Source organism: Oncorhynchus mykiss, chromosome 5, assembly GCF_057628025.1.
Source record: "Oncorhynchus mykiss isolate SJ-2025 chromosome 5, ASM5762802v1, whole genome shotgun sequence".
NCBI classification, from domain to species: Eukaryota; Metazoa; Chordata; class Actinopteri; order Salmoniformes; family Salmonidae; genus Oncorhynchus; species Oncorhynchus mykiss.
The window spans coordinates 26,861,852-26,886,847 of NC_143026.1; the positions used below are offsets into that span (position 1 = coordinate 26,861,852).

Sequence of the window (24,996 nt, forward strand, 5' to 3'; positions counted from 1 at the left end):
CATCTGAACATCACACCTGCGGGACAGGTACAGGATGGCAACAAGAACTGCCCGAGTTACACCAGGAACTCACAAATCCCTCCATCAGTGCTCAGATTGTCCACAATAGGCTGGGTGAGGCTGGACTGAGGGCTTGTAGGCCTATGGTAAGGCAGGTCATCACCAGACATCCCTGGCAACAATGTTGCCTATGGGCACAAATCCACCATCGCTGGAGGACAGGACTGGCAAAAAGTGCTCTTCACTGGCGAGTCGCGGTTTTGTCTCACCAGGGGTGATGGTGGCATTCACGTTTGTCGTCGAAGGAATGACCGTTACACCGAGGCCTGTACTCTGGAGCGGGATCAATTTGGAGGTGGAGGGTCCATCATGGTCTGGGTCGGTGTGTCACAGCATCATAGGACTGAGCTTGTTGTCATTGCAGGCAATCTCAACGCTGGTCGTTACAGGGAAGACCTCCTCCTCCCTCATGTGGTACCCTTCCTGCAGGCTCATCCTGACATGACCCTCCAGCATGACAATGTCACTGCTCGTTCTGTGCGTGATTTCCTGCAAGACAGGAATGTCAGTGTTCTGCCATGGCCAGCGAAGAGCCCGGATCTCAATATGGCTAGGGCCATTCCCCCCAGAAATGTCCAGGAACTTGCAGGTGCCTTGGTGGAAGAGTGGGGTAACATCTCACAGCAAGAACTGGCTAATCTGGTGTAGTCCATGAGGAGAAGATGCACTGCAGTACTTAATGCAGCTGGTTGCCACACCAGATACTGACTCTTACTTTTGATTTTGACCCCACCTTTGTTCAGGGACACATTATTCCATTTCTGTTAGTCACATGTCTGTGGAACTTGTTCAGTTTGTCTCAGTTGTTGAATCTTGTTATGTTCATACAAATACTTACACATGTTAAGTTTACTGAAAATAAATGCGGTTGACATGGAGAGGATGTTTCTTTTTTTGCTGAGTTTAAATATGGACGAGCGATGTCAGAGGGGAACGGATTAAGATACAGTACAGTGACTTGCGAAAGTATTCACCCCCCTTGATATTTTTTCTATTTTATTGCCTTACAGCCTGGAAATAAAATTCAAGTTGAATGGGTTCCGCTGGCGTACAGCAATCTTTAAGTCATACCACAGATTCTCAATTGGATTGAGGACTGGGCTTTGACTAGGCCATTCCAAGACATTTAAATGTTTCCCCTTAAACCACTCAAATGTTGTTTTAGCAGTATGCTCAGGGTCATTGTCCTGGTGGGAGGTGAACCTCCATCCCAGTCTCAAATCTCTAGAAGACTGAAACAGGTTTCCCTCATGAATTTCCCTGTATTTAGCGCCATACATCATTCCTTCAATTCTGACCAGTTTCCCAGTTCCAGCCGATAAAAAACATGGGGATGCTTTTCTCAGGGTGATGAGAGGTGTTGGGTTTGCGCCAGGCATAGCGTTTTCCTTGATGGACAAAAAGCTAAATTTTAGTGTCATCTGACCAGAGTACCTTCTTCCATATGTTTGGGGAGTCTCCCACATGCCTTTTGGTGAAGACCAAACATGTTTGCTTATTTTTTTCTTGAAGCAATGGCTTTTTTCTGACCACTCTTCCGTAAAGTCCAGCTCTGTGGAGTGTACGGCTTAAAGTGGTCCTATGGACAGATACTCCACTCTCCGCTGTGGAGCTTTGCAGCTCCTTCAGGGTTATCTTTGGTGTCTTTGTTGCCTCTCTGATTAATGACCTCCATGCATGGTCCGTGAGTTTTGGTGGGCGGCCCTCTCTTGGCAGGTTTGTTGTGGTGCAATTTCCATTTTTTTACAAAGGATTTAATGGTGTTCTGTGGGATGTTCAAAGTTTCTGATATTTTTTTATAACCCAACCTTGATCTGTATTTCTCCACAACGTTGTCCCTAACCTGTTTGGAGAGCTCCTTGGTCTTCATGGTGCCGCTTGCTTGGTGGTGCCCCTTGCTTAGTGGTGTTGCAGACTCTGGGGCCTTTCAGAACAGGTATACTGAGTATACTGAATATACTGAGATCATGTGACAGATCATGTGACACTTGGATTGCACACAGGTGGACTTTATTTAACTAATTATGTGACTTCTGAAGCTGTTTTTCAGTCTCTCGATCCCAGCTTTGATGCACCTGAATGATAGAGGGGTGAACAGGCAGTGGCTTGGGTGGTTAATGTCCTCAATGATCTTTTTGGCCTTCCTGTGACATCGTGTGCTGTAGGTGTCCTGGAGGGCGGGTAGTTTGCACCAAGTAATGCATTGGGCAGTTGCCATACCAGGCGGTGATACAGCCCGACAGGATGCTTTGAGTGCACGGCTAGAGATACCATCTGCGCCAGCAGCCTTGCTGTTGTTAACACATTTGAATGACTTACATACGTCCTCAGTGGAGACTGTGAGTGTGTGGCCCAGGTTGTCATCGGGGGCTCTCCTCGACAGCTCAGGGTCATTGTTCTTGAATTTTGAGGAAAAAGGTGTTTAGCTCGTCTGGTAGGGTGGCGCTGTTGACCGTAATGTGGCTGGCTTTCTTTTTGTAATCCGTGATTGTTAACAGCCCCTGCCACACATGCCTTTTGTCCAACCCGGTGAATTGCTCCTCCATTTTGTCTCTGTACTTGTGTTTCGACATCTTGATTGATCTGCGTAAGTCATATTTGTACTATTTAACAAAACTATTGTCCACAGTCACCTTGCCCTGTTTATAGGCAGCATGTCTCTCTTTCAGTTTTCCTACAAGGCTTCTATCAATCCACATTTTTTGGATTCGGTTACGCTTTTCAAAAATACTATTGGTATCACATAATGCACAAAGTTGACATATTCATTGACATTATCTCCAGCGGCAACCTGGAACACAGTCCACGTGATCAAAACAGTCTTGGATCTTGGAGCGTGATTTCTGATTGGTCAGGTCTGTACAGCGTTGGTCTGACAACCGGAACTTCCCTCAAGTCTTTGTTTGTAGGCAGGGAGAAGCAAGATGGAGTCATGGTTGGATTTTCCAAAAGGAGGACAGGATAAGGCCTTATACCCATGTCGAAAAGGTGTGTAGCAGTGGTCAAGAGTAGAATTTCTGTGAGTTAGACAGTCATGGTTCTCAAATTACTTTTGTTAGTGTGCGTCAAGGTCAATGTCACCTCAGTGGTCCATCCAGCGCTGAGTGGAAACAGCAGGCTGTGGCTGGTTAACATGCACATGTAGGCAGACATATTCTAGTCAATTCTCACATGTCCAGGTTGATTCTAAGTACAAGTGTCTCACAGGTTGAAACAAAACTAACCTAAATCGGACAATAATGGCAACAATCAGGGATTTTTCTCTGGTAAGTGTTGGCCACCTGTGATTCTCATAAGTAGGCCTACTTATGTCACATTAGACCATCATTGATGGTTAAGATAAGATAAGGGGAAATTGAGCTTTCATTCTTTCATCTCCTTCTCTCACTAACCCGGTTTGCCTCCCTCTCTCTCTCTCTCTCTCTCTCTCCCTCCCGCCACTTGACGCTTCACTGTGCTTGAACTCAGAAAAAGAGCATAGCCTAATGCTCTAAACATGCCATCTATCACCATTTGGAACAGAGGAAACAGGAGTGTGTTCAGGTGTGTGTTTGTGTGTGCTTAGCAACCACACACATATTGATGTTGCAAAATAGGGTTTCTACTGAAACCACAAGGCAGAGCAATAGCTCAAATGAATGTACCAAATGCTCAGTCAAGGTCTCAGTCACTGTGGATGGAGGAGCCACGGCTGCCTACTGTTTGTTCTGCTTTGTCTATCAATTATTCAGCTCCTCCCTTTATGCCATACACTGTCTGTGTTATTGAGTAGGATGTAAAGTTAGGCCTTTAGCCTAATTTTCCACATTCAGAAAAACAGCATACATTTTGATCCAGGATATAGCAACCTACAAGGCCCTTTTCCTAAAATACTCCATTTCAATTTGTTTCAGTAGAAAGACGACATTTTCTTCAAATCCAAAACAAGGGCTTTATTTATAGCTCAAACTCAGGTAGCAGAGCATATCCAGTGGTGTGTATTCATAGACGCCAAGAGAAGCCAGGCTGTACCAATAAATAATAATAAAATAGTTTATATTTTGTCTCTGTGTTTCATCATTTTCTTTCAATTCGCAAGAGGCTGAATGTATCTCACTGGAGAAAGCATCTGCGCGAGTGAAACAGCGCCCCCATGTGTCTGTTTGTGTAGCGTATCTGTCTGATTCTGTCTGGTCAAAAAGAGTATGACGTTGCTGCCGCCCGTAGCACTGAATGCAAGGGAAGTCAGCGAGCGTTTGGCTTCCCTTGATAAAAAAAAATATACAATAATAGCCACTAACCTGACTGAGCTCAACTGTGAATGGTCCTGCCACACCAAAAAAAAGTGTCAAGGGAAGCAAGTTTGGATTTGGTTTCGCACCAATCACATCAAGCCAAACTTCATTGACAGAAAAAGATAGTTGAATTGTTGCATCTTGTTGTGTTGTTGTTCTCCGGTGGCTAGCTAGCTAAAATGAGCCCTTTCCTAAATTAGCCATGGGTGGAAATGGGGATTTGGACTTTTACTTAATTCTCTATACTGGCCAAAGATTATAACAGTGATTCTGATCCAACCATATTCATACATTGTGCCTCTGACCTGAAAGGATGGAAGTTCAAAATGTAGCTAGATGTAGTAGGCTAATGTTAACTAGCTGGCCACGAAAGGGAGTTAGACTAGCGAGCAATCATTTTAGTCTACTTATGCATACACACACACACACACACACACACACACATGCACAAACAGAGAAATCTTACCATGGACAGCCACATGATATTCAGCTTACATTGACTAGACTAAATTGTTTTGGGAATATTTTAGTTGTCACTGTATTAGTCTAAACAGAAGTGATTTTATGATGTTGAAGTTGAAATGCTGCTGGAATAGTGGAGGCAGCTCCCGTTTTCTTTGCGACTTGCGGTAACTCTCCAGTGTTCTAAATGGGAAACATTAACTTGATTGTTCATGCTGTAGGTCATGTGACTGTTTATTAGTTGCAATATGCTTTGTGGACTTTACCGGATAAGGTTGCTCTCTGGTTTTGTGATGAAACAAAGGTGTGGTTGAATTTATTCTACTACTGTGTCTTCTTATTATCTCGGCCTTCAGGCCTATATATTACGGTGTCAAGGCATATGAACTAACAGATCATAGAGCAAACAACGCAATGATCACAACACATAGGTTGTAATATGGCTTTTTTTTCTGTCTTGGCTTCCCCAGTGATTTTATCCACACACTGCTACTGAGCATATCAGAGCTACAGTATGTGATGTGCAGGAGGGAGGGGGAGGGCTAGGTACTGGGATGTCTGGTAGTTAGTGAAAGAACTAGAGCTTGAAGCTTGAGCTTGTTGGGCTCATGAGCCAACACGTGAGACGTCTGCTGAGGACAGCAGTTGACAGTACATATCATTTTGAAATCAGAGCAGTGTGAATTTCCAGAAAGAGTTTGTTACTTTTCCATCGCTGTCAGAACATACGTTTTGAACATTTCTCTGAAGCTGCGAGTTGCAACACGTTATAATTAGAGTATTCTGTATAGAGGTTAAAGGGTGTGTGAGTGAGTGCGTGTGCACGTTGGTGTGTGTTGGTTCATGATTGGCACATTCAAAGACTTGATAGTTTGTTTTGTTCTTCAACCAAGGCCTAACTGAGTGATTGTTCTCTTCATTGTGGAGCACTTTGGGGGATTGGAATCAATAATGTATGGAATTAGACATTTTACATTCACAGCATCTCTGATGTCCCTAGCCAAAACATATTCAGGTAATGGATGTCTTTTCATCCAACAGTAGTGCTAGAGTACCACTAGAGTTTCTCTTACATTTATGACCCACTTGAATAATTTATTTACTTTATCTGAATACTTTATACAGACTGCGATTAACCATCTTTCTGCACTAAAACAGGTTCCTCTAATTCAAAAAAAGATCTTTACAGAAGGTTTATTTCCCTCCCCCAATCAGCTGCTTTGTCAGATCCCTCCTTCTCTTTAGAGGCCAAAGCTGACATTTCTCCAAACGAGGAGACCATGGAAGGCCTGGGAGAAACAAGGGGGGAGGAACCAAAGAGGAACCAGAGGATCCAAAAAAACAGCACACCTGCAGAAGTGTGCAATTCTAAGACTGCTGACTTAGGACCTCCCCCCTCATGGACTCTAGGGAACAACCACCCCCTGGAGGCCTCCCCCCAGATAGCCTGACCTGTTCATATGCTATGACATAAATGTTAACAATTACACAAAATGTGCTTTAAAAATGTTAAATTAGAATAGCATGAGATTACCAATGGCAAAATGTGTAGAATATTAAGAAGTTAGCCGTTGGCTCAGACCTTGTTCGCGAAACTGTGGTACGCCACTGTTCCAATCCCTCCACATCCTTTCTTTACTATTACACACATTACAAATGATTACCTCTAGTAGTTTATCACCTTTCCTCCCTCTGTGCTCCCCAGCGCCAAATAGATTTTTGATCGTGTTCATCAATTAATGGATGAATGGCCCATCTGGTGTCAGAGCTGTGAATGCAGGTCCTCGGAGCTTCCTCAATTACAGAAAAAAGAGTGGCGAGGCTGCAGTGTTGTAAGCGAAGCTTTTGCAAATGCTAATGTTCATGTCAGACGTGTGGAGACACAGGAAGGCCTCACAGGAATACTAAACAGGGGTGACCCTAGCATGTGCCTCGCCTACCAAACCTACTACAGCCTGCCCATGGTTTGCCTCCCCTCAATGTGTCATTATCACATCAGAATTCTCTCGCAAACCGCGAGCCATTGAATTCTGATAAACTACGATACTTACACCCTCCTTAATAGCAGCATGTAATCTCCAGATCAGGAGCCATTGAATTCTAATATAGTGTACATCGCTCTCTCAGAGCAGGATAGCTGCAGAGTGCTGTCAAATTCATATAGAGGTTAGTGGTGGAGAAAATTGTTCTTTCCAATGCAAGTAATTTTTTTCTTGCCTTTGACAATGTCCTATTGATTGGTACAAATGATGGTCAAAAAGAAAACCTTTTTAAACCATTACATGCCGTTCACCCTCAGGAAACAACCGTTAAGATGTTTTGCCATTTGTTTTGCTTCCACAGTGACAAGAGGAACCATGGCAACCATGGCATGTCAACATGGGAGTTGCTACACTCCTGCTGCAGTAAATTAGGAGAATTGCAGATTTAAGAAAGAGTGTGAACCACCACAATGGCTGCGTTTACCCAGACAGACCCAATTCTGATATCATTTCCACTAATATGTATTTTGACCAATCCCATCAGATATTTTCACATCAGATCTTTTTCAGAGCTAATCTGATTGGTCAAAAGACCAATTAGTGGGGGGGAAAAAAATCAGAATTGGGCTACCTGTGTGAACGCAGCAATATTGGTGTTAATAAATCAACATATTGGTTTTAGCCAGACATCAATTAAAGATCTTCAGCTAATGAGGCTAATGTAATGAGCACAATGGTGTTTAGATTTTCTTTATCCCGTTAAAAGTCCAGTTTAAGTACATACACACACATCAATGCTCTATGCCTTTTATTAAACATTGCTTTAAATCTTCCATATAAATCTAAAGATCTGTAAAGTAAGCAAAATTCTACCCGATCAACAGATTCACAAAATATGAACATAAAGTACTGTATGAATCTTATATGGTAAACTAAATGTATCCCCACAAAAGGGTGAGGCAAAAAAGGTACAGTACAAGCATTACAAGAAACAAAGGCATTTAGTATAAAACGATACACAACAGTTAAGTTCTTCCTAAGGTTAGTGTTTAATTGAGTTTAGTATTATTTTATTCACATCCTGAGAGGGAGGGATAACGCTCCTTCCTCTGTCTACTTGGCCCTAGTACTGAACCACACTGAACACCAACCCTTACCTAACACTGGCCACCTCTGTTAACCTCTGTTAGAAACCAGAAAAAGAAGGAAATGAGAGAAAGAGTGTTGTTTGGTCCTTACCCACACAGTAGCACAATTCCTTCATCCTATAGATTTCAGCCATGTACTGTAACAGTCACTTCTAGTGCAATGTAATCCTGCCTCCTGTAATCCTGTAATCCTGCAATCCTGTAATCCTGCAATCCTGCCTCCTGCAATCCTGCCTCCTGCAATCCTGCCTCCTGCAATCCTGCAATCCTGCAATCCTGCAATCCTGCAATCCTGCCTCCTGCAATCCTGCTCCACTGCTGCAGTCCACCATTACCTCACCGTTAAATGACATCATTCAGATGACTACTTTAACAGAGGGAGGGATTTATTTTTGATTGTGTCACCACTTGGACTGGCTGATGAAGGAAAGGGGGAGAAGTCCTACATAAATGTTATTTTAAAATCAGGGATTCCCAACCTTTTACCCCCAGGGACCCCTTTTTCACATTTGAAAAATGTCCCACCCCTCTCCCCGTTTCTATTTATTATTGTTTATTGAGATAGTCTATATTAAATACACCACCAGCTTGATTTTGTTTAATTTGAGGGACCAAGGAAAATGTTGTTGTTTTGAAGCTAATTTCCTGCAATTCTACGTAGTTTAAGAAGACTCGTGACATCTTTTAGATGGGCTATTTAATAATAATGGATAAGGAAAATAAAGTCTAGACCTGATTTCCTCAAATGTTATTCCGCTATCAAATAAATATGTTTTATTATGATCATTTTAAGATGCTTTCATTTAATTATAGATATTCTCTTTTACAGAAAGTGAATAGATCAATTGATAGTGACAGAGCCACACATTGTATAAGATTACTTCCCAAGCAGTCCAATTTCTTTGACTCATCGACTTTAGAAGGTCGTAGCTAAGCTTCTGAATGTCAGAGACAAACCAAAGATAGTCCCGTGTGCATCAGAGTTGAGTCTTCCTCAGGCAATTAACAGCATGTTTCTAGCCTAAAGCATTGCAGATCTAGGTTGGGAACCCCTGTTTTATGATATTATGATAGAAGAGAATAGACGGATCAGGACTACTCAGACAGTCCTCCTTATGTACTATTTACAAATAAGGATTTCTACATCCTTAACTTAAAGTGGAATAATAACATCATAGAATACAACTTAAGAGCCAGGAGGAAATGCTCTTTAGGGAATTTCTGAGTCTGTTTCGACCCCCACCCCTTTCAAATGGACCCACACTAGCTGAGTTTGTACTGTAGAAAGACAGTGGGGGGTGGTGAGTGTTGAACTTCCAGTGATCCGGTTCTGTTTCAGAGAAACACACAGAGTCACACAGAGTCAGCAGGAGGAGCTGCATTATGAGCCCTACACCTGGGTCCTGTAGAGCGGACCTGAACTATAAAGTGCCTCTGCTGTATAAGACTGGGGTGGCTGCCTGCTGCCGTCCACACTGTCCTCCGTTCCAGGGGAGGAGGGCTGAGGGGGATACACGGTGACCCCACCCCCTCACCCAGTGGTCAGGTTTGAGTCGGGGGGTTCCAGGCTCTCAGCGATGTCCTCCAACTCATCCAGCAGCTCTGAGAAGGAGGGTCTCCGAAACGCATCCATCTGAACCACAGAACAAGAGGACAACATGAGTCCATCTGAACCACAGAACAAGAGGACAACACGAGTCCATCTGAACCACAGAACAAGAGGACAACATGAGTCCATCTGAACCACAGAACAAGAGGACAACATGAGTCCATCTGAACCACAGAACAAGAGGACAACACGAGTCCATCTGAACCACAGAACAAGAGGACAACATGAGTCCATCTGAACCACAGAACAAGAGGACAACATGAGTCCATCTGAACCACCGGACAACATGAGTGATATTCTACAGTAGATGGCAAATACACGTCTTTCTTACACTCTCGTAGTTGAGGCAAACTCTATGACCAGGATTAATACGAAGCATGTTATAGTGGTGTTAAAGCGCTACGCACTGAAATACAGACAATGAGAGATCACATTCATAATAAACGCTACAGATTTTGGCTCAAACCTTAATTACCTTTAAAAGCACACCTAAAAAAAAAGAGCTGTGTTTTTCGGTCAATGCCCTTCGTAATGAATCCCGGCTTAAGTCTCTCATTTTCTGAGACATGCTCTCACATTCACTCTCTAACATTGTCTCTCAGCCTCTCTCTGTTTCTCCCTCACACTCCCTCCCTCCAGTCCACACTCACCAGACAGCAGTTGGCTGACAGCTCCAGGATGCGTCGTGGACAACCTTGGACCATCTCACTGAAGGCCTCAACGTCTAGACCATAGTCCTGCAGTGAGAACAAACCCTGTGTCAACTGCATTGTACACCATGTACGGGTCCATAGAGTATCAATAAGGAGTAACAGGTTAGAGAGCTGGATCAGATAACCAATGTACCTCATGGCAAACAAGGAAAGTCTTGAGATCCCCACTATTGTATACAGGCTACAGTTTTGATCATCAGGGACTACTGATGAATTCGCAGAACACATACTGTATAGATAGGATAGCAGTGTGACTAACTGACCCTGCGGTCCTCCCACTTCTAATGACAAATGTCACAAATAAATCCAATTTAAGTGAAACCTCAACGAGCACATTAAAGTCTCTCTGCTCCCTGTCTCTGACCTTGTCTTGATCACCCCGGGGACGACAGACAGGGACATTAGATGACTCATTTCACCATCATCTACATGCAAATGGCACTGTCACTAATGGCCTAATAACTAAGAGAGCTATCAAGTAACAAGACTGCTAATTGCCAAATTATGTTGCAGGATCACATTCAATATATTGTCTGAGTTGTGGGGAAATACATGTAATTAACTCAATAGCTCAGTTGTGGTATAATTTCCACGTGTGTAGTGTCAGTCTAAATCTAGCAATCTATGGTTCTTTGGTTTTGATAAGTGTGTGTGCGTTTTTTGTTTAACTATCCTTGTGGGTACATGAAGTCCTCATAAGGAGAGTAAAACAAGGAACATTTGGACAAGTTGGGACATTTTTCCAGGCCCCCCTAGGCTTAGGGGTTAGGGTTACAATTGGGGTCAGGGTTAAAATTAAGGTTAGGGGTTACGGTTAGGTTTAGGAGTTGGGGTTGGGTATAGTTTTGGGGTTAAGGTTGGACTTAGGGTTATGGGTTAGGTTAGATTTAGTGTTAGGGAAAATAGGATTTTGGATAGGAATCAATTATTTGGTCCCCACAAAGATAGCAAGGATGTGTGTGTGTTTTAATTTACCCGTGTTCTGGGAAGGATCTCGGGATCTGCTGAGATCCGGCCCAAAATCTCACACAGCATGATGCCAAAAGAGAAAACATCCACCTGGAGGAAGAAGTTATGTTTTTTATTTATTTACTTACCTTTATTTAACCAGGCAAGTCAGTTAAGAACCAATTCTTACTTTCAATGACGGCCTAGGAACCGTGGGTTAACTGCCTGTTCAAGGGCAGAACGACAGATGTGTACCTTGTCAGCTCAGGGGTTTGAACTTGCAACCTTGTGGTTACTAGTCCAACGCTCTAACCACTAGGCTACCCTGCCGCCCCATGTTATTGACTTATAATAGGAAGGATCAGATGTAAGTATTTTCTATCATTTAGTGAAAACCATGAAATAAAATACCAGTTATTTCTATATCAGGGTGTAAAACTGTCAGCGTCCCAAATGGCATCCTCTTCCCTTTTTAGTGCACTGCTTTCAACCAGGGCCCATAGACATCTGGTCGAAAGCAGTGCACTCAATAGGGAATAGGGTTCCATTTGGGATGCAGGGGATGCAGAACGTGTGTGTAGGCTGCCTACCTTGCGGTCATAGGGTTCCCCTCTGAGCATCTCGGGTGCCATCCAGAAGGCAGAACCCACCAGAGACATCTTCCTCTCTGGGTCATTAGCTGGCAGCTCCACCATTACCTCCCTGGCCAGACCAAAATCTGTCACAACCGCCTCCCTGCCCCGAGACGTCTCCCGTATCAGACAGTTCTGCACACACACAATGTTCAGACAATGTTAGATAACAGTTCTGCACACACACACAGACCATTCAGGCAACGTTAGACAACTCTGCACACACACACACACACAACGTTCAGAATATTACTCACATTAAAAGCCCTGGTCACTGCTATCAAATCTTTTCAAATGTACGATACAGTAGACATCAAAATGTATTCATAAATGTACAGTAGATATGCAGAGCTGAGATTCACTGGAAAGGCAATAACTGAAGTCATACTGTCACACTGCAGTGCAACATGTTGACCACAAGAGGCCAGTGTGACACTTCTACATCCACACAACACAGTCATTTTAACCTCCTCCATTCTATCTGCTTTTGAGCCTGAGGTAGCAACCTAATTCCATAGACTATACATTCACATGTTTCTACATGATATGAAACACCTCTTGATTCACTGTTTGAATACTGACTTATGAATTATCACTGTGCTGGAGGTCAAACGCAGTGGGGTAAAGTACTTAGGTAAAAATACTTCAATCGTTTTTGGGGGTATCTGTTCTTTACTTGATTATTTCTATTTTTGACAACTTTAACTTTACTACAATCCTAAAGGAAATATTTTACTTTTTACTCCCTGACACCCAAAAGAACTCGTTACATTTTGAATGCTTAGCAGGACAAGCAAATGGTCCAATTCACACACTTATCAAGAGAACAACACTGGTCATCCCTACTGCCTCTGATCTGGCGGACTCACTAAACAGAGAACATCCCTGGTCATCCCTACTGCCTCTGATCTGGCGGACTCACTAAACACAAATGCTTCATTTGTAAATGATGTCTGAGTGTTGGAGATACGTAAACTTAAAAACAAGAAAATGGTGATGTCTGGCTTGCTTAATAAAAGGAATTTTAAATTATTTATACTTTTACTTTTGACATTTAAGTATATTTAAAACAAAATACTTTTACTCAAGTAACATTTTGGTGGGTGACTTACTGGAGTCATTTTCTATGTAGGTACAGTGCCTTGCGAAAGTATTCGGCCCCCTTGAACTTTGCGACCTTTTGCCACATTTCAGGCTTCAAACATAAATATATAAAACTGTATTTTTTTGTGAAGAATCAACAACAAGTGGGACACAATCATGAAGTGGAACGACATTTATTGGATATTTCAAACTTTTTTAACAAATCAAAAACTGAAAAATTGGCCGTGCAAAATTATTCAGCCCCTTTACTTTCAGTGCAGCAAACGCTCTCCAGAAGTTCAGTGAGGATCTCTGAATGATCCAATGTTGACCTAAATGACTAATGATGATAAATACAATCCACCTGTGTGTAATCAAGTCTCCATATAAATGCACCTGCACTGTGATAGTCTCAGAGGTCCGTTAAAAGCGCAGAGAGCATCATGAAGAACAAGGAACACACCAGGCAGGTCCGAGATACTGTTGTGAAGAACTTTAAAGCCGGATTTGGATACAAAAAGATTTCCTAAGCTTTAAACATTCCAAGGAGCACTGTGCAAGCGATAATATTGAAATGGAAGGAGTATCAGACCACTGCAAATCTACCAAGACCTGGCCGTCCCTCTAAACTTTCAGCTCATACAAGGAGAAGACTGATCAGAGATGCAGCCAAGAGGCCCATGATCACTCTGGATGAACTGCAGAGATCTACAGCTGAGGTGGGAGACTCTGTCCATAGGACAACAATCAGTCGTATATTGCACAAATCTGGCCTTTATGGCAGAGTGGCAAGAAGAAAGCCATTTCTTAAAGATATCCATAAAAAGTGTCGTTTAAAGTTTGCCACAAGCCACCTGGGAGACACACCAAACATGTGGAAGAAGGTGCTCTGGTCAGATGAAACAATGCAAAACGTTATGTTTGGCGTAAAAGCAACACAGTTCATCACCCTGAACACTGTCAAACATGGTGGTGGCAGCATCATGGTTTGGGCCTGCTTTTCTTCAGCAGAGACAGGGAAGATGGTTAAAATTGATGGGAAGATGGATGGAGCCAAATACAGGACCATTCTGGAAGAAAACCTGATGGAGTCTGCAAAAGACCTGAGACTGGGACGGAGATTTGTCTTCCAACAAGACAATGATCCAAAACATAAAGCAAAATCTACAATGGAATGGTTCAAAAATAAACATATCCAGGTGTTAGAATGGCCAAGTCAAAGTCCAGACCTGAATCCAATCGAGAATCTGTGGAAAGAACTGAAAACTGCTGTTCACAAATGCTCTCCATCCAACCTCACTGAGCTCGAGCTGTTTTGCAAGGAGGAATAGGAAAAAAATTCAGTCTCTCGATGTGCAAAACTGATAGAGACATACCCCAAGCGACTTACAGCTGTAATCGCAGCAAAAGGTGGCGCTACAAAGTATTAACTTAAGGGAGCTGAATAATTTTGCACGCCCAATTTTTCAGTTTTTGATTTGTTAAAAAAGTTTGAAATATCCAATAAATGTCGTTCCACTTCATGATTGTGTCCCACTTGTTGTTGATTCTTCACAAAAAAATACAGTTTTATATATTTATGTTTGAAGCCTGAAATGTGGCAAAAGGTCGCAAAGTTCAAGGGGGCCGAATACTTTCGCAAGGCACTGTATCTTTACTCAAGTATGACAATTGGGTACTTTTCCCACCTCTGGTCAAACCACACAATTCTCACATGGACAAAGAGGCACAGCAACGGCAAAACATAAAAAACAATCATAACATTGGATGTGACTGTGAAAACACACTTCAGATTCGTTCCTCTGTCATTTACTGAGCTGACTATTGCTCCTGCATTAGGACAAACGGTACCCATCTGAAACCAGCTGGTTTAGCAGGCTGCCTCATAATCCAGTCTGAAACATTCCTTCAACAACCATCCTCTCTGAACAGTGAATTATTGAGATGTAACATGGGGGCTGCTGTGGCCATTTTGTTGGCCCAATACTATTGATGGCAGAGGAGTCTCTCTAGGCAGATGGGTTGCCTCCCACAATGTACCAATACCCCAGCTTCCACTCAATAGAAGTTCCAGTGTTAGTTGGGAAAGAGAGGACAAGTTGGAAATGGGACGTGAGTCACCGATGATGTCACTACTGTATCCGTTTGTTACCCTAGCTAAATAGGAGTACAATTCCCACCCACATTTTAAGCCTCACCTACCCAAACTTTGGATTTGTTGGGAGAGTTGTCTGTTTGAAGAGTACCCTTCTCAGAACAATTGTTTTTCCCCTTTCAAAATGTCCAAGAGAATCCGACATCCTAGGTCTGGGTTTCCGAGACTAATGACAGATCGGAACAGTAAGTTGACCAATTGGTCAGTGACAGTGATTAAAACAGTATGGGTATCTAGACCTATGGGCCAGTGGTTTAGACATTATGGGTATCTAGACCTATGGTTTAGACAGTATGGGTATCTAGACCTATGGGCCAGTGGTTTAGACAGTATGGGTATCTAGACCTATGGGCCAGTGGTTTAGACATTATGGGTATCTAGACCTATGGTTAAGACAGTATGGGTATCTAGACCTATGGGCCAGTGGTTTAGACAGTATGGGTATCTAGACCTATGGGCCAGTGGTTTAGACAGTATAGGTATCTAGACCTATGGGCCAGTGGTTTAGACATTATGGGTATCTAGACCTATGGTTAAGACAGTATGGGTATCTAGACCTATGGTTAAGACAGTATGGGTATCTAGACCTATGGGCCAGTGGTTTAGACAGTATGGGTATCTAGACCTATGGGCCAGTGGTTTAGACAGTATGGGTATCTAGACCTATGGTTTAGACAGTATGGGTATCTAGACCTATGGGCCAGTGGTTTAGACAGTATGGGTATCTAGACCTATGGACCAGTGGTTTAGACATTATGGGTATCTAGACCTATGGTTTAGACAGTATGGGTATCTAGACCTATGGGCCAGTGGTTTAGACAGTATGGGTATCTAGACCTATGGGCCAGTGGTTTAGACAGTATGGGTATCTAGACCTATGGACCAGTGGTTTAGACATTATGGGTATCTAGACCTATGGACCAGTGGTTTAGACATTATGGGTATCTAGACCTATGGACCAGTGGTTTAGACATTATGGGTATCTAGACCTATGGACCAGTGGTTTAGACATTATGGGTATCTAGACCTATGGACCAGTGGTTTAGACATTATGGGTATCTAGACCTATGGACCAGTGGTTTAGACATTATGGGTATCTAGACCTATGGACCAGTGGTTTAGACATTATGGGTATCTAGACCTATGGACCAGTGGTTTAGACATTATGGGTATCTAGACCTATGGTTTAGACAGTATGGGTATCTAGACCTATGGGCCAGTGGTTTAGACAGTATGGGTATCTAGACCTATGGACCAGTGGTTTAGACATTATGGGTATCTAGACCTATGGTTTAGACAGTATGGGTATCTAGACCTATGGGCCAGTGGTTTAGACAGTATGGGTATCTAGACCTATGGGCCAGTGGTTTAGACAGTATGGGTATCTAGACCTATGGGCCAGTGGTTTAGACAGTATGGGTATCTAGACCTATGGTTTAGACAGTATGGGTATCTAGACCTATGGACCAGTGGTTTAGACATTATGGGTATCTAGACCTATGGTTTAGACAGTATGGGTATCTAGACCTATGGGCCAGTGGTTTAGACAGTATGGGTATCTAGACCTATGGGCCAGTGGTTTAGACATTATGGGTATCTAGACCTATGGTTTAGACAGTATGGGTATCTAGACCTATGGTTTAGACAGTATGGGTATCTAGACCTATGGGCCAGTGGTTTAGACAGTATGGGTATCTAGACCTATGGACCAGTGGTTTAGACATTATGGGTATCTAGACCTATGGTTTAGACAGTATGGGTATCTAGACCTATGGTTTAGACATTATGGGTATCTAGACCTATGGTTTAGACATTATGGGTATCTAGACCTATGGTTTAGACAGTATGGGTATCTAGACCTATGGGCCAGTGGTTTAGACAGTATGGGTATCTAGACCTATGGGCCAGTGGTTTAGACAGTATGGGTATCTAGACCTATGGGCCAGTGGTTTAGACAGTATGGGTATCTAGATCTATGGGCCAGTGGTTTAGACAGTATGGGTATCTAGACCTATGGGCCAGTGGTTTAGACAGTATGGGTATCTAGACCTATGGGCCAGTGGTTTAGACAGTATGGGTATCTAGATCTATGGGCCAGTGGTTTAGACATTATGGGTATCTAGATCTATGGGCCAGCGGTTAGACAGAGAGTATCGGTGTTATTTAAAACAGAATTCAGCCTATATCGCTATAACCTCTCTATCCCTGGTGCTGCTGGGGAGACATGACTGGTTCTAGTAAGAGCATGCAGGGCGTTTCCTGCCACACCATGGGCCTGTAATGACAGAGCAATGGGGCAATGGGAGAATCACACCCACCACAACCCATAACCTCATCACTGATGTGGTTTACTACCAAAGAGAGGAGTTTGGACTGGGATGGATAGATCATGAGAAAGGGAGATGTGAGTGTGTGCTTGTATATAAACAAACCCCTTGCATAATGTTCACAGAGGATTATCCAGGAAGTGGAAACGCTCAACCTCAGCCCCCTCTTACTTGTTTTCTAGACTAGGGTCCTGTCCAGGGGGTGTACTTGTACATTTTACTGCCTCACACTATAGAAACATGAGATAGGACAGAAGCCTTATGGGCTGTTCTGGTTTGGACTAGGCATATTTACTGTACATTGACATTCCTGTTAATGTGGGGTTTTGTTTCAGTTATGGACCTTCCCAGAATCTGTCCCTGCTATTAAGACCTTCTCAAAGGCTGCATCCCAAATGGCACTCTATTACCTAAACAATTCACTACTTTTGAGGGAATATAGGTGCTATTTGGGATGCAGCCTTTGAGAAGGTCTTAATAGCAGGGACAGATTCTGGGAAGGTCCATAACTGAAACAAAACCCCACATTGACAGGAACACCTCCCCTACAGTGAAATTCAGTCAGTAGTTCGTGATATCTGAGGCAGGATCCCTGTAATCTGCCTATGTTGGAAAAAACAAGCTTTGGCATAACTAAACCGGCAAGAATAAGAGGTAACACTGTTTCAAAGAGGACTTAAAGTTGTACAGTGGGACTAATACAGGCTATGAAGAATGCCAACCCTGCAGCTTAGCATCTGTGTTATATACAGTGACAGGTTCAGTTTGGCTAAAGCTAGTACAGGTAGAGTAGGCACTAGGCTAGGTCCTTATTATGTGTGTTAGGATATAGTGCAGGTACAGTAGGCACTAGGTTAGGTCCTTATTATGTATGTTAGGATATAGTACAGGTACAGTAGGCACTAGGTTAGGTCCTTATTATGTATGTTAGGATATAGTACAGGTACAGTAGGCACTAGGTTAGGTCCTTATTATGTATGTTAGGATATAGTACAGGTACAGTAGGCACTAGGTTAGGTACTTATTATGTGTGTTAGGATATAGTGCAGGTACAGTAGGCACTAGGTTAGGTCCTTATTATGTATGTTAGGATATATAGTACAGGTACAGTAGGCACTAGGTTAGGTCCTTATTATGTATGTTAGGATATATAGTACAGGTACAGTAGGCACTAGGTTAGGTACTTATTATGTATGTTAGGATATATAGTACAGGTACAGTAGGCACTAGGTTAGGTCCTTATTATGTATGTTAGGATATATAGTACAGGTACAGTAGGCACTAGGTTAGGTCCTTATTATGTATGTTAGGATATATAGTACAGGTACAGTAGGCACTAGGTTAGGTCCTTATTATGTATGTTAGGATATATAGTACAGGTACAGTAGGCACTAGGTTAGGTCCTTATTATGTGTGTTAGGATATAGTGCAGGTAGAGTGGATGTCTATCTACGTCAGGGTTTTTCAACTGGCGGCCCACGGTGATTTTATTTGCCCCCCCCCAAGTTCTCTGAGCAAAAAAAAGTATAAAATGGTTTGTTAGACATTAAAAAAAGACTGTAAAAACAACAGAAAATCAGCTCCAATTGATTTTTATTCAGGAAATCTGTTCCAGAGTATTCCTGTGCATAATAGAGAGATATGTGATCATATACAAATGTATGGAAGGTTTGAAATGATTACGTTTTAGTCAAATATAATACATTTATAATATAATACATTTGCAATCTACAAATTATTGGTAATTATGTTCCGGTCCCCTGACCATCCGCTCCAGAAAAAAGTGAGCAGAGGCTGAATCAAGTTGATGATCTCTGATCTACGTGCTTGAGAAAATAGTCGGCTGACCCTAGTTATCTGATTTACAGATCAAGAAATAACCAGAAACATATACTGTACTTGTCCTTAATACCTTCAATCAACTTCCCACTCACGTCTGGATACATGGAAAAAGATTCATGTCAAATGAAAGTCATGTGCGTTTTTTAAATTAAAAGCCCAGATTGCATTAGTAGTGTACTTTGCTCTGGCACCACTGTAGTCATCTGTCCAGACGAGACCCTGGCCTGGCAGTGGTGTGTGTGTGTGTGTGTGTGTGTGTGTGTGTGTGTGTGTGTGTATACCTTGGAGTTGAGGTCTCTGTGGTAGATGTTCTTGTAGTGCAGGTAGGTCATGCCTCTGCTGATGTCACAGGCCAGGTCCACCTTCTCCCTCCAACACAGAGACACGTCCTCCTGGGCCAGGAGGTCCTCCAGACAGCCACCACTCACATACTGACAACACAGAGAGGGGGTGCGATTAGTACCATAGAGATCCTATATTCATGTCTATGGAGATGGATCCTTTATTTCGTACATAGATATCCTATTTCCATGGTTAAACACATACTTAGCAATCGATTCCCTTCAACAACTGTGACTACTGCCAGATGCACAAATACAGAGGGAAAGTACCATAGAGAATCTACATGTGTCTATAGAGATGGGTTATACCATAGAGATAATCCTTTCTATGGGTTTTACACAGGGATACCAATCTCTTGATTCTATGGTGAGATGCACAGATACTGAGAGGAAAATGTTGGTGTCCTAAGTGATTAAGGACAGTTACCTCCAGTATTGGGTACAGCTTTTCTTCTCGCACACAGATTCCAAGATACCTGTGAGGATAATAATAGGTTGTATTACTATCACAGTGTTACTTTTTTTGTTGCAACTCCTACACATCTTCCTCTAAATACAAGCATTTGTCATATATGTTGGAAAGGGACTGACCTGACAATGTTGGGGTGTGAGAGCTTCTGCAGTAGACTGATCTCTCGTACGATGCTGTCCTGGTCCACGTCGTTCTTATAGATCTTGACCACCATCACTTTCCTCGTTGTGCTGTGCGACACCTAGACAACAAAGGGCGTTATATATTTACAGAGTGGTTGTTGCTCAGCTTTGATTGACAACAGTTGGACGATCTCACTATTGTGTATTTGGACAAGTTGTAAACAGGGCTGGATCTCTATGAACTAGAGCCAGGGTAACAAAACAAACAATGCAGTTTCTTGCATACCAACACAAGATGAAAATGTGCTGAGACTAGAGCAACAATCTTAGCAGTCTTGATCTCTTCCTGAGGTGAGTTAACTACATCCTATTGTCTCTGTGAGGCCAGACTGGTTCCGTGGTACGCTACGTTCCCTCCACAGTAGCATTCTCTGGCTGTGTCCCAAATGGCAACCTATTCCCTATGTAGTACATTACTTTTGACCAGGGCCCATATGTCAAAAGAAGTGCCCTACATAGGGAGCCATTTGTAAGACAGCCTGGCACAGGTTCCTGAACCATCACACTGGCTGACTGACTGCACACCTGTAATCACCCTCCTTTCAGGACTTTATATCGCCATCTCTGATCTGTATCTGAGCGTCTGGGAGTTCCATCTCAACACAAACACGCACGGTGGCCCTGCATGATGGCTCTGCTACAGAGCTATTGACCTGACATTACCTCCAAGAACTACTAGGACTGCCAGTGTTCAGTCATTAGCATTTTAATGTTGTTCATTTGACTCCACAGACAGTACCTCACATCTAGACAGTATTAAGAGAACGTAAGCTGGGTTCCTATGTCTCATGGGCATGTGAATGCAGAGAAGGACATGACTGCAGTGTAATTACTTGGGCATGTTGTGGCTGCTGCTCTGAGGAGTGCTTCAGGGATCAGCCAAGGCATCATGTTTTCAGTTAACACCCGAGTTGGTAGTACACAAAATGTAGGTTGCTCTTTGGTTGGGACTATAATTTATGTATTGGCTTCTGTGAAATATGTCGTAATACACTTATCAGGATGTATGCCACATACAGCATGATGGCATTTTGAACACTTTTGTTACTGAAACAAACATGAAATATGGGAGGTAAATCATAGGTAAGGGGTGTAGAAAGTCAGTTATTTTTTGTTCTCTCTTTCACACACACACACACACACACACACGTCGATGTATTCACAAGCACACACACATTGATTTTCAGCCATGTACAAATTGGACTGTTCATACCTTGTACACCTTGGAGAAGAAGCCACTCCCAATCAGCTCGGCACTGAAGTCTTCCCAGAATTCCAGTTTGCGGACAGCGGTGCGAAGCTTCTGCCAGCGGTCCACCTGGCAGTAGGTGTCTGCTACCTCTCCGAGCAGCGTGGGGCTGCTGGGTTCAGGGGTCACCTCCAACTCACACCTCATCCTGGACAGCTCGTCTAGAGAAGCACAGGGTCAGACACTCAGTCTCACTCACTATCCCTATCCCAGTGTTAAAGCCATCAGAGGAACTAGAATTATCATAATGCTCTCTATCGGCGGCGAACACTCAAAACTATACTGTGCAGCCATGATTGGGCCTTGGAGGCAACAGGCAGACCCACCTGGCAGCCAAGCCCATCCACTGGGGAGCTAGGCCCAGCCAATCAGAATGAGTTTCTCCACAAAAGGGCTTTAGATGATCAGATGTTTTTGCAGGTGAAGAAGCCAGATGTGGAGGTGTGGTTGGTTGTGAGGCCAGTTGGACCTACTGCCAAATTCTCTAAAACAATGTTGTAGGCAGTTTATGGTAGAGAAATTAACATTAAATTATCTGGAAACAGCTCTGGTCTACATTTTATTTAACTAGGCAAGTCAGTTAAGAACAAATTATTATTTTACAATAACCGCCTACCCCGGGCAAACCCTCCCCTAATCCGGATGACGCTGGACCAATTGTGCTCCGCCCTATGGGCATTCCTGCAGTCACCATGCCAATTGCACACTCCCTCAAAACTTGAGATATATGTGGCATTGTGTTGTGTGACAAAACTGCACATTTGAAAGTGGCCATTTATTTTCCCCTGACAAGGTGCACCTGTGTAATGATCATGCTGTATAATCAGCTTGTTGATATGCCACAGCTGTCAGGTAGATTATCCTGGCAAAGGAGGAAACGCTCACCAACATGGACGTAAAGAAATATGAGCATTGTTTTTTGAGAAATAAGATTTGTGCGCGTATGGAATATTTCATAGATTTTTTTTATTTCAGCTCATGAAACATGAGACCAACACTTTACATGTTGCGTTTATATTTTTGTTTAGTGTCGTAAAAATGAGAAAAAAAGAAGATGGAAAGGAATTGTTTTTGATCTTGAAATAAAATGGGGGCGATTTGAAAGGGAAATATACTCATTTAAAATGCAAATGAAACAGATTCTGAGGAAAGGGAAATATACTAATTTAAAATGCAAATGAAACAGATTCTGAGGAAAGGGAAATCATTTTGATGAGATGAAAGACATTGTGAGATGAAACCATCATTTGCACTCAAATATATTTTTAATGCATGCAATTAATTGCAAATAACTTAGCAATTTCCTTCTAAGTATTTAATGGGGAATTATTTGATAAATTCATCGGCTGTATTTTATTTACTGTAACTAAGTACAGATGTTGGCATCTTTGACCTGTTTAACTGCCAGTATTAAATGTCTACCAGTGTTGAATGTGATGGTTAAAGGTTGGCGCCACACTGAGCCGAGGGAACACTGATAATGTCTCTCTTCCTCCCAGCATCTCTGCCTGGTGTTTACAGTACATTTGGTACCAGATTAGAATATAAAAGGGGCCTGTCTCTGCTAGACATTTTCTCTGCTTCTGTGCGGGAGGTATATCGCTGTTGCAACTTGTATTAAACTGAAATTATTATGATTGACTATATCCATGACTGCTCTTCTCTTTTGTTCACCTGAAAATCCCCTTTACAAAAGTCATTCTTTACTTGCCCAGCATAACTGTGACAGGTTTACAAACCCATTTGGAGACGCACAATCGCGGTTTAGATTAATTATTCTTTGCTTATGCGGTGTGTAGCCTAAAACTATAAATACATACTGTACATAGGCAGAGGTCTATGACACCATCACAACAGCATATGTCATTGTTCCTTTCAGCTCCAAGGCAGAAAACAATTATACCGGGCTGAGGCCTTGGCTACTGTATCTAACACCTGCTCAAGGCCAAACAACCTCCTGTTTTGTTGCAAGAACAGTCATCCAGGCAGGATACTTTCTGTTTTGTTGGGAACGATGATGGGTGATTTAAAACAGGCAGGAACAGTGCATAGTTCAAGTGATTGATTGAAGATGTCTGTGAATATAGGGGACGGCTGGTCAGCACAGTGCTTTAGTGTGGCTGAGGAGACCCGGTCTGGGCCTGCAGCTTTCCTACAGTCCTGTTTCTTCAAGGTTTATGTAGTTCTGTCATTGAGCTCTTCTTGTTTATTAATGTTTTGTATTATGTTTTGTGTCGAACCAAGGAAGATAAAAAAAAAAATCTTTATTGAGACCGACTCCCTGCTCTGGGATGAGAAGGGGTGGGGCGATGGGAATAGAAGTGGGTAGTCTGGGTAGGAGTGGGTAGGAGGTAGATGCGATTGGGGGGCAGGATGGCATGGGGGGGGGGGGGGGGTTACATGCTGACTACACCGGCCACGCCGTGTGCCATCACCCGCAGGTTAATTTTGTCCATACACAACCAGACGCGATGATAACATGCAGGTTAATTTCGTCCATACACACCAGACGCGATGATAACATGCAGGTTAAAATACCAAAATCAACTGAACCAACTATATTAATTTGGGGGCATGTCGAAACACACATGAAACATTCATGGATATTTAGCGATCTAGCTGTTGCTAGCTAGGTTGCCCTGGGAGATGAACATTGGTGTTGCTAGCAAGGTTGTCATGGGAGATAAACATTGGTGTTGCTAGCTAGGTTGTCCTGGGAGATAAACATTGGTGTTGCTAGCTAGGTTTCCCTGGGAGATGAACATTGGTGTTGCTAGCTAGGTTGTCCTGGGAGATGAACATTGGTGTTGCTAGCTAGGTTGCCCTGGGAGATGAACATTGGTGTTGCTAGCTAGGTTGTCCTGGGAGATGAACATTGGTGTTGCTAGCTAGGTTGTCCTGGGAGATGAACATTGGTGTTGCTAGCTAGGTTGTCCTGGGAGATGAACATTGGTGTTGCTAGCTAGGTTGCCCTGGGAGATGAACATTGGTGTTGCTAGCTAGGTTGCCCTGGGAGATAAACATTGGGTTGTTATTTTACCTGACATGCATCCTCTTTTTAGCTTTTTCTTTGTTGAACTTTGACCTGAAATCATACAAAATCTTTAATTGATCTCACCTGGTTTGTCTTTCAATCATCCATGTGGGTTTGTATCTTCCTGATATTCAATAAGGAGGGGACTTGCAGCACATGAAGAACCAAGTTCTATTTTAGAGCTTGGCTATGCAGGTCCGCGTTCGTGAAATGTTGGTAAAATGTGTTGGTGAAATGACTGAATAACATGTGTGTAAATACATTTTGCAACATGCACTAAATGTGGTCGGTGGGGTTTACATGTTAGAGTGGAGATTAGACAGAGACAGCGAACCCAGGGGACCTCTGACCAGGCACCAGGCCAAACACAGGTCATATAAGTCATATACAGGCCCCTGTATCACACCTCCCTGCCATGTACGCACACAGGCCACTGGCTCCAGGACAAGGCTTCTAAAACAGGGGCTTCCTCAGAGTCTTTCA

At 42.9% G+C, this 24,996-nt stretch overlaps 1 protein-coding gene across 1 annotated transcript in view; it reads right to left on the reverse strand.

Moving 5' to 3' along the window:
- Positions 1 to 7,571: 7,571 nt before the first annotated feature.
- Positions 7,572 to 24,996, reverse strand: part of LOC110523511 (dual specificity testis-specific protein kinase 2) — a 31,419-nt gene continuing 13,994 nt past the window's right edge. The window contains exons 2-9 of the mRNA XM_021602264.3: positions 21,444 to 21,640; positions 20,168 to 20,289; positions 20,004 to 20,052; positions 19,517 to 19,666; positions 11,787 to 11,963; positions 11,224 to 11,307; positions 10,186 to 10,272; positions 7,572 to 9,559 (exon numbers count right to left, since the gene is read on the reverse strand). Coding sequence (XP_021457939.1) covers positions 9,458 to 9,559; positions 10,186 to 10,272; positions 11,224 to 11,307; positions 11,787 to 11,963; positions 19,517 to 19,666; positions 20,004 to 20,052; positions 20,168 to 20,289; positions 21,444 to 21,640 — 968 coding nt within the window. The 3' untranslated portion in view covers positions 7,572 to 9,457. The remainder of the gene's footprint in view (positions 9,560 to 10,185; positions 10,273 to 11,223; positions 11,308 to 11,786; positions 11,964 to 19,516; positions 19,667 to 20,003; positions 20,053 to 20,167; positions 20,290 to 21,443; positions 21,641 to 24,996) is intronic.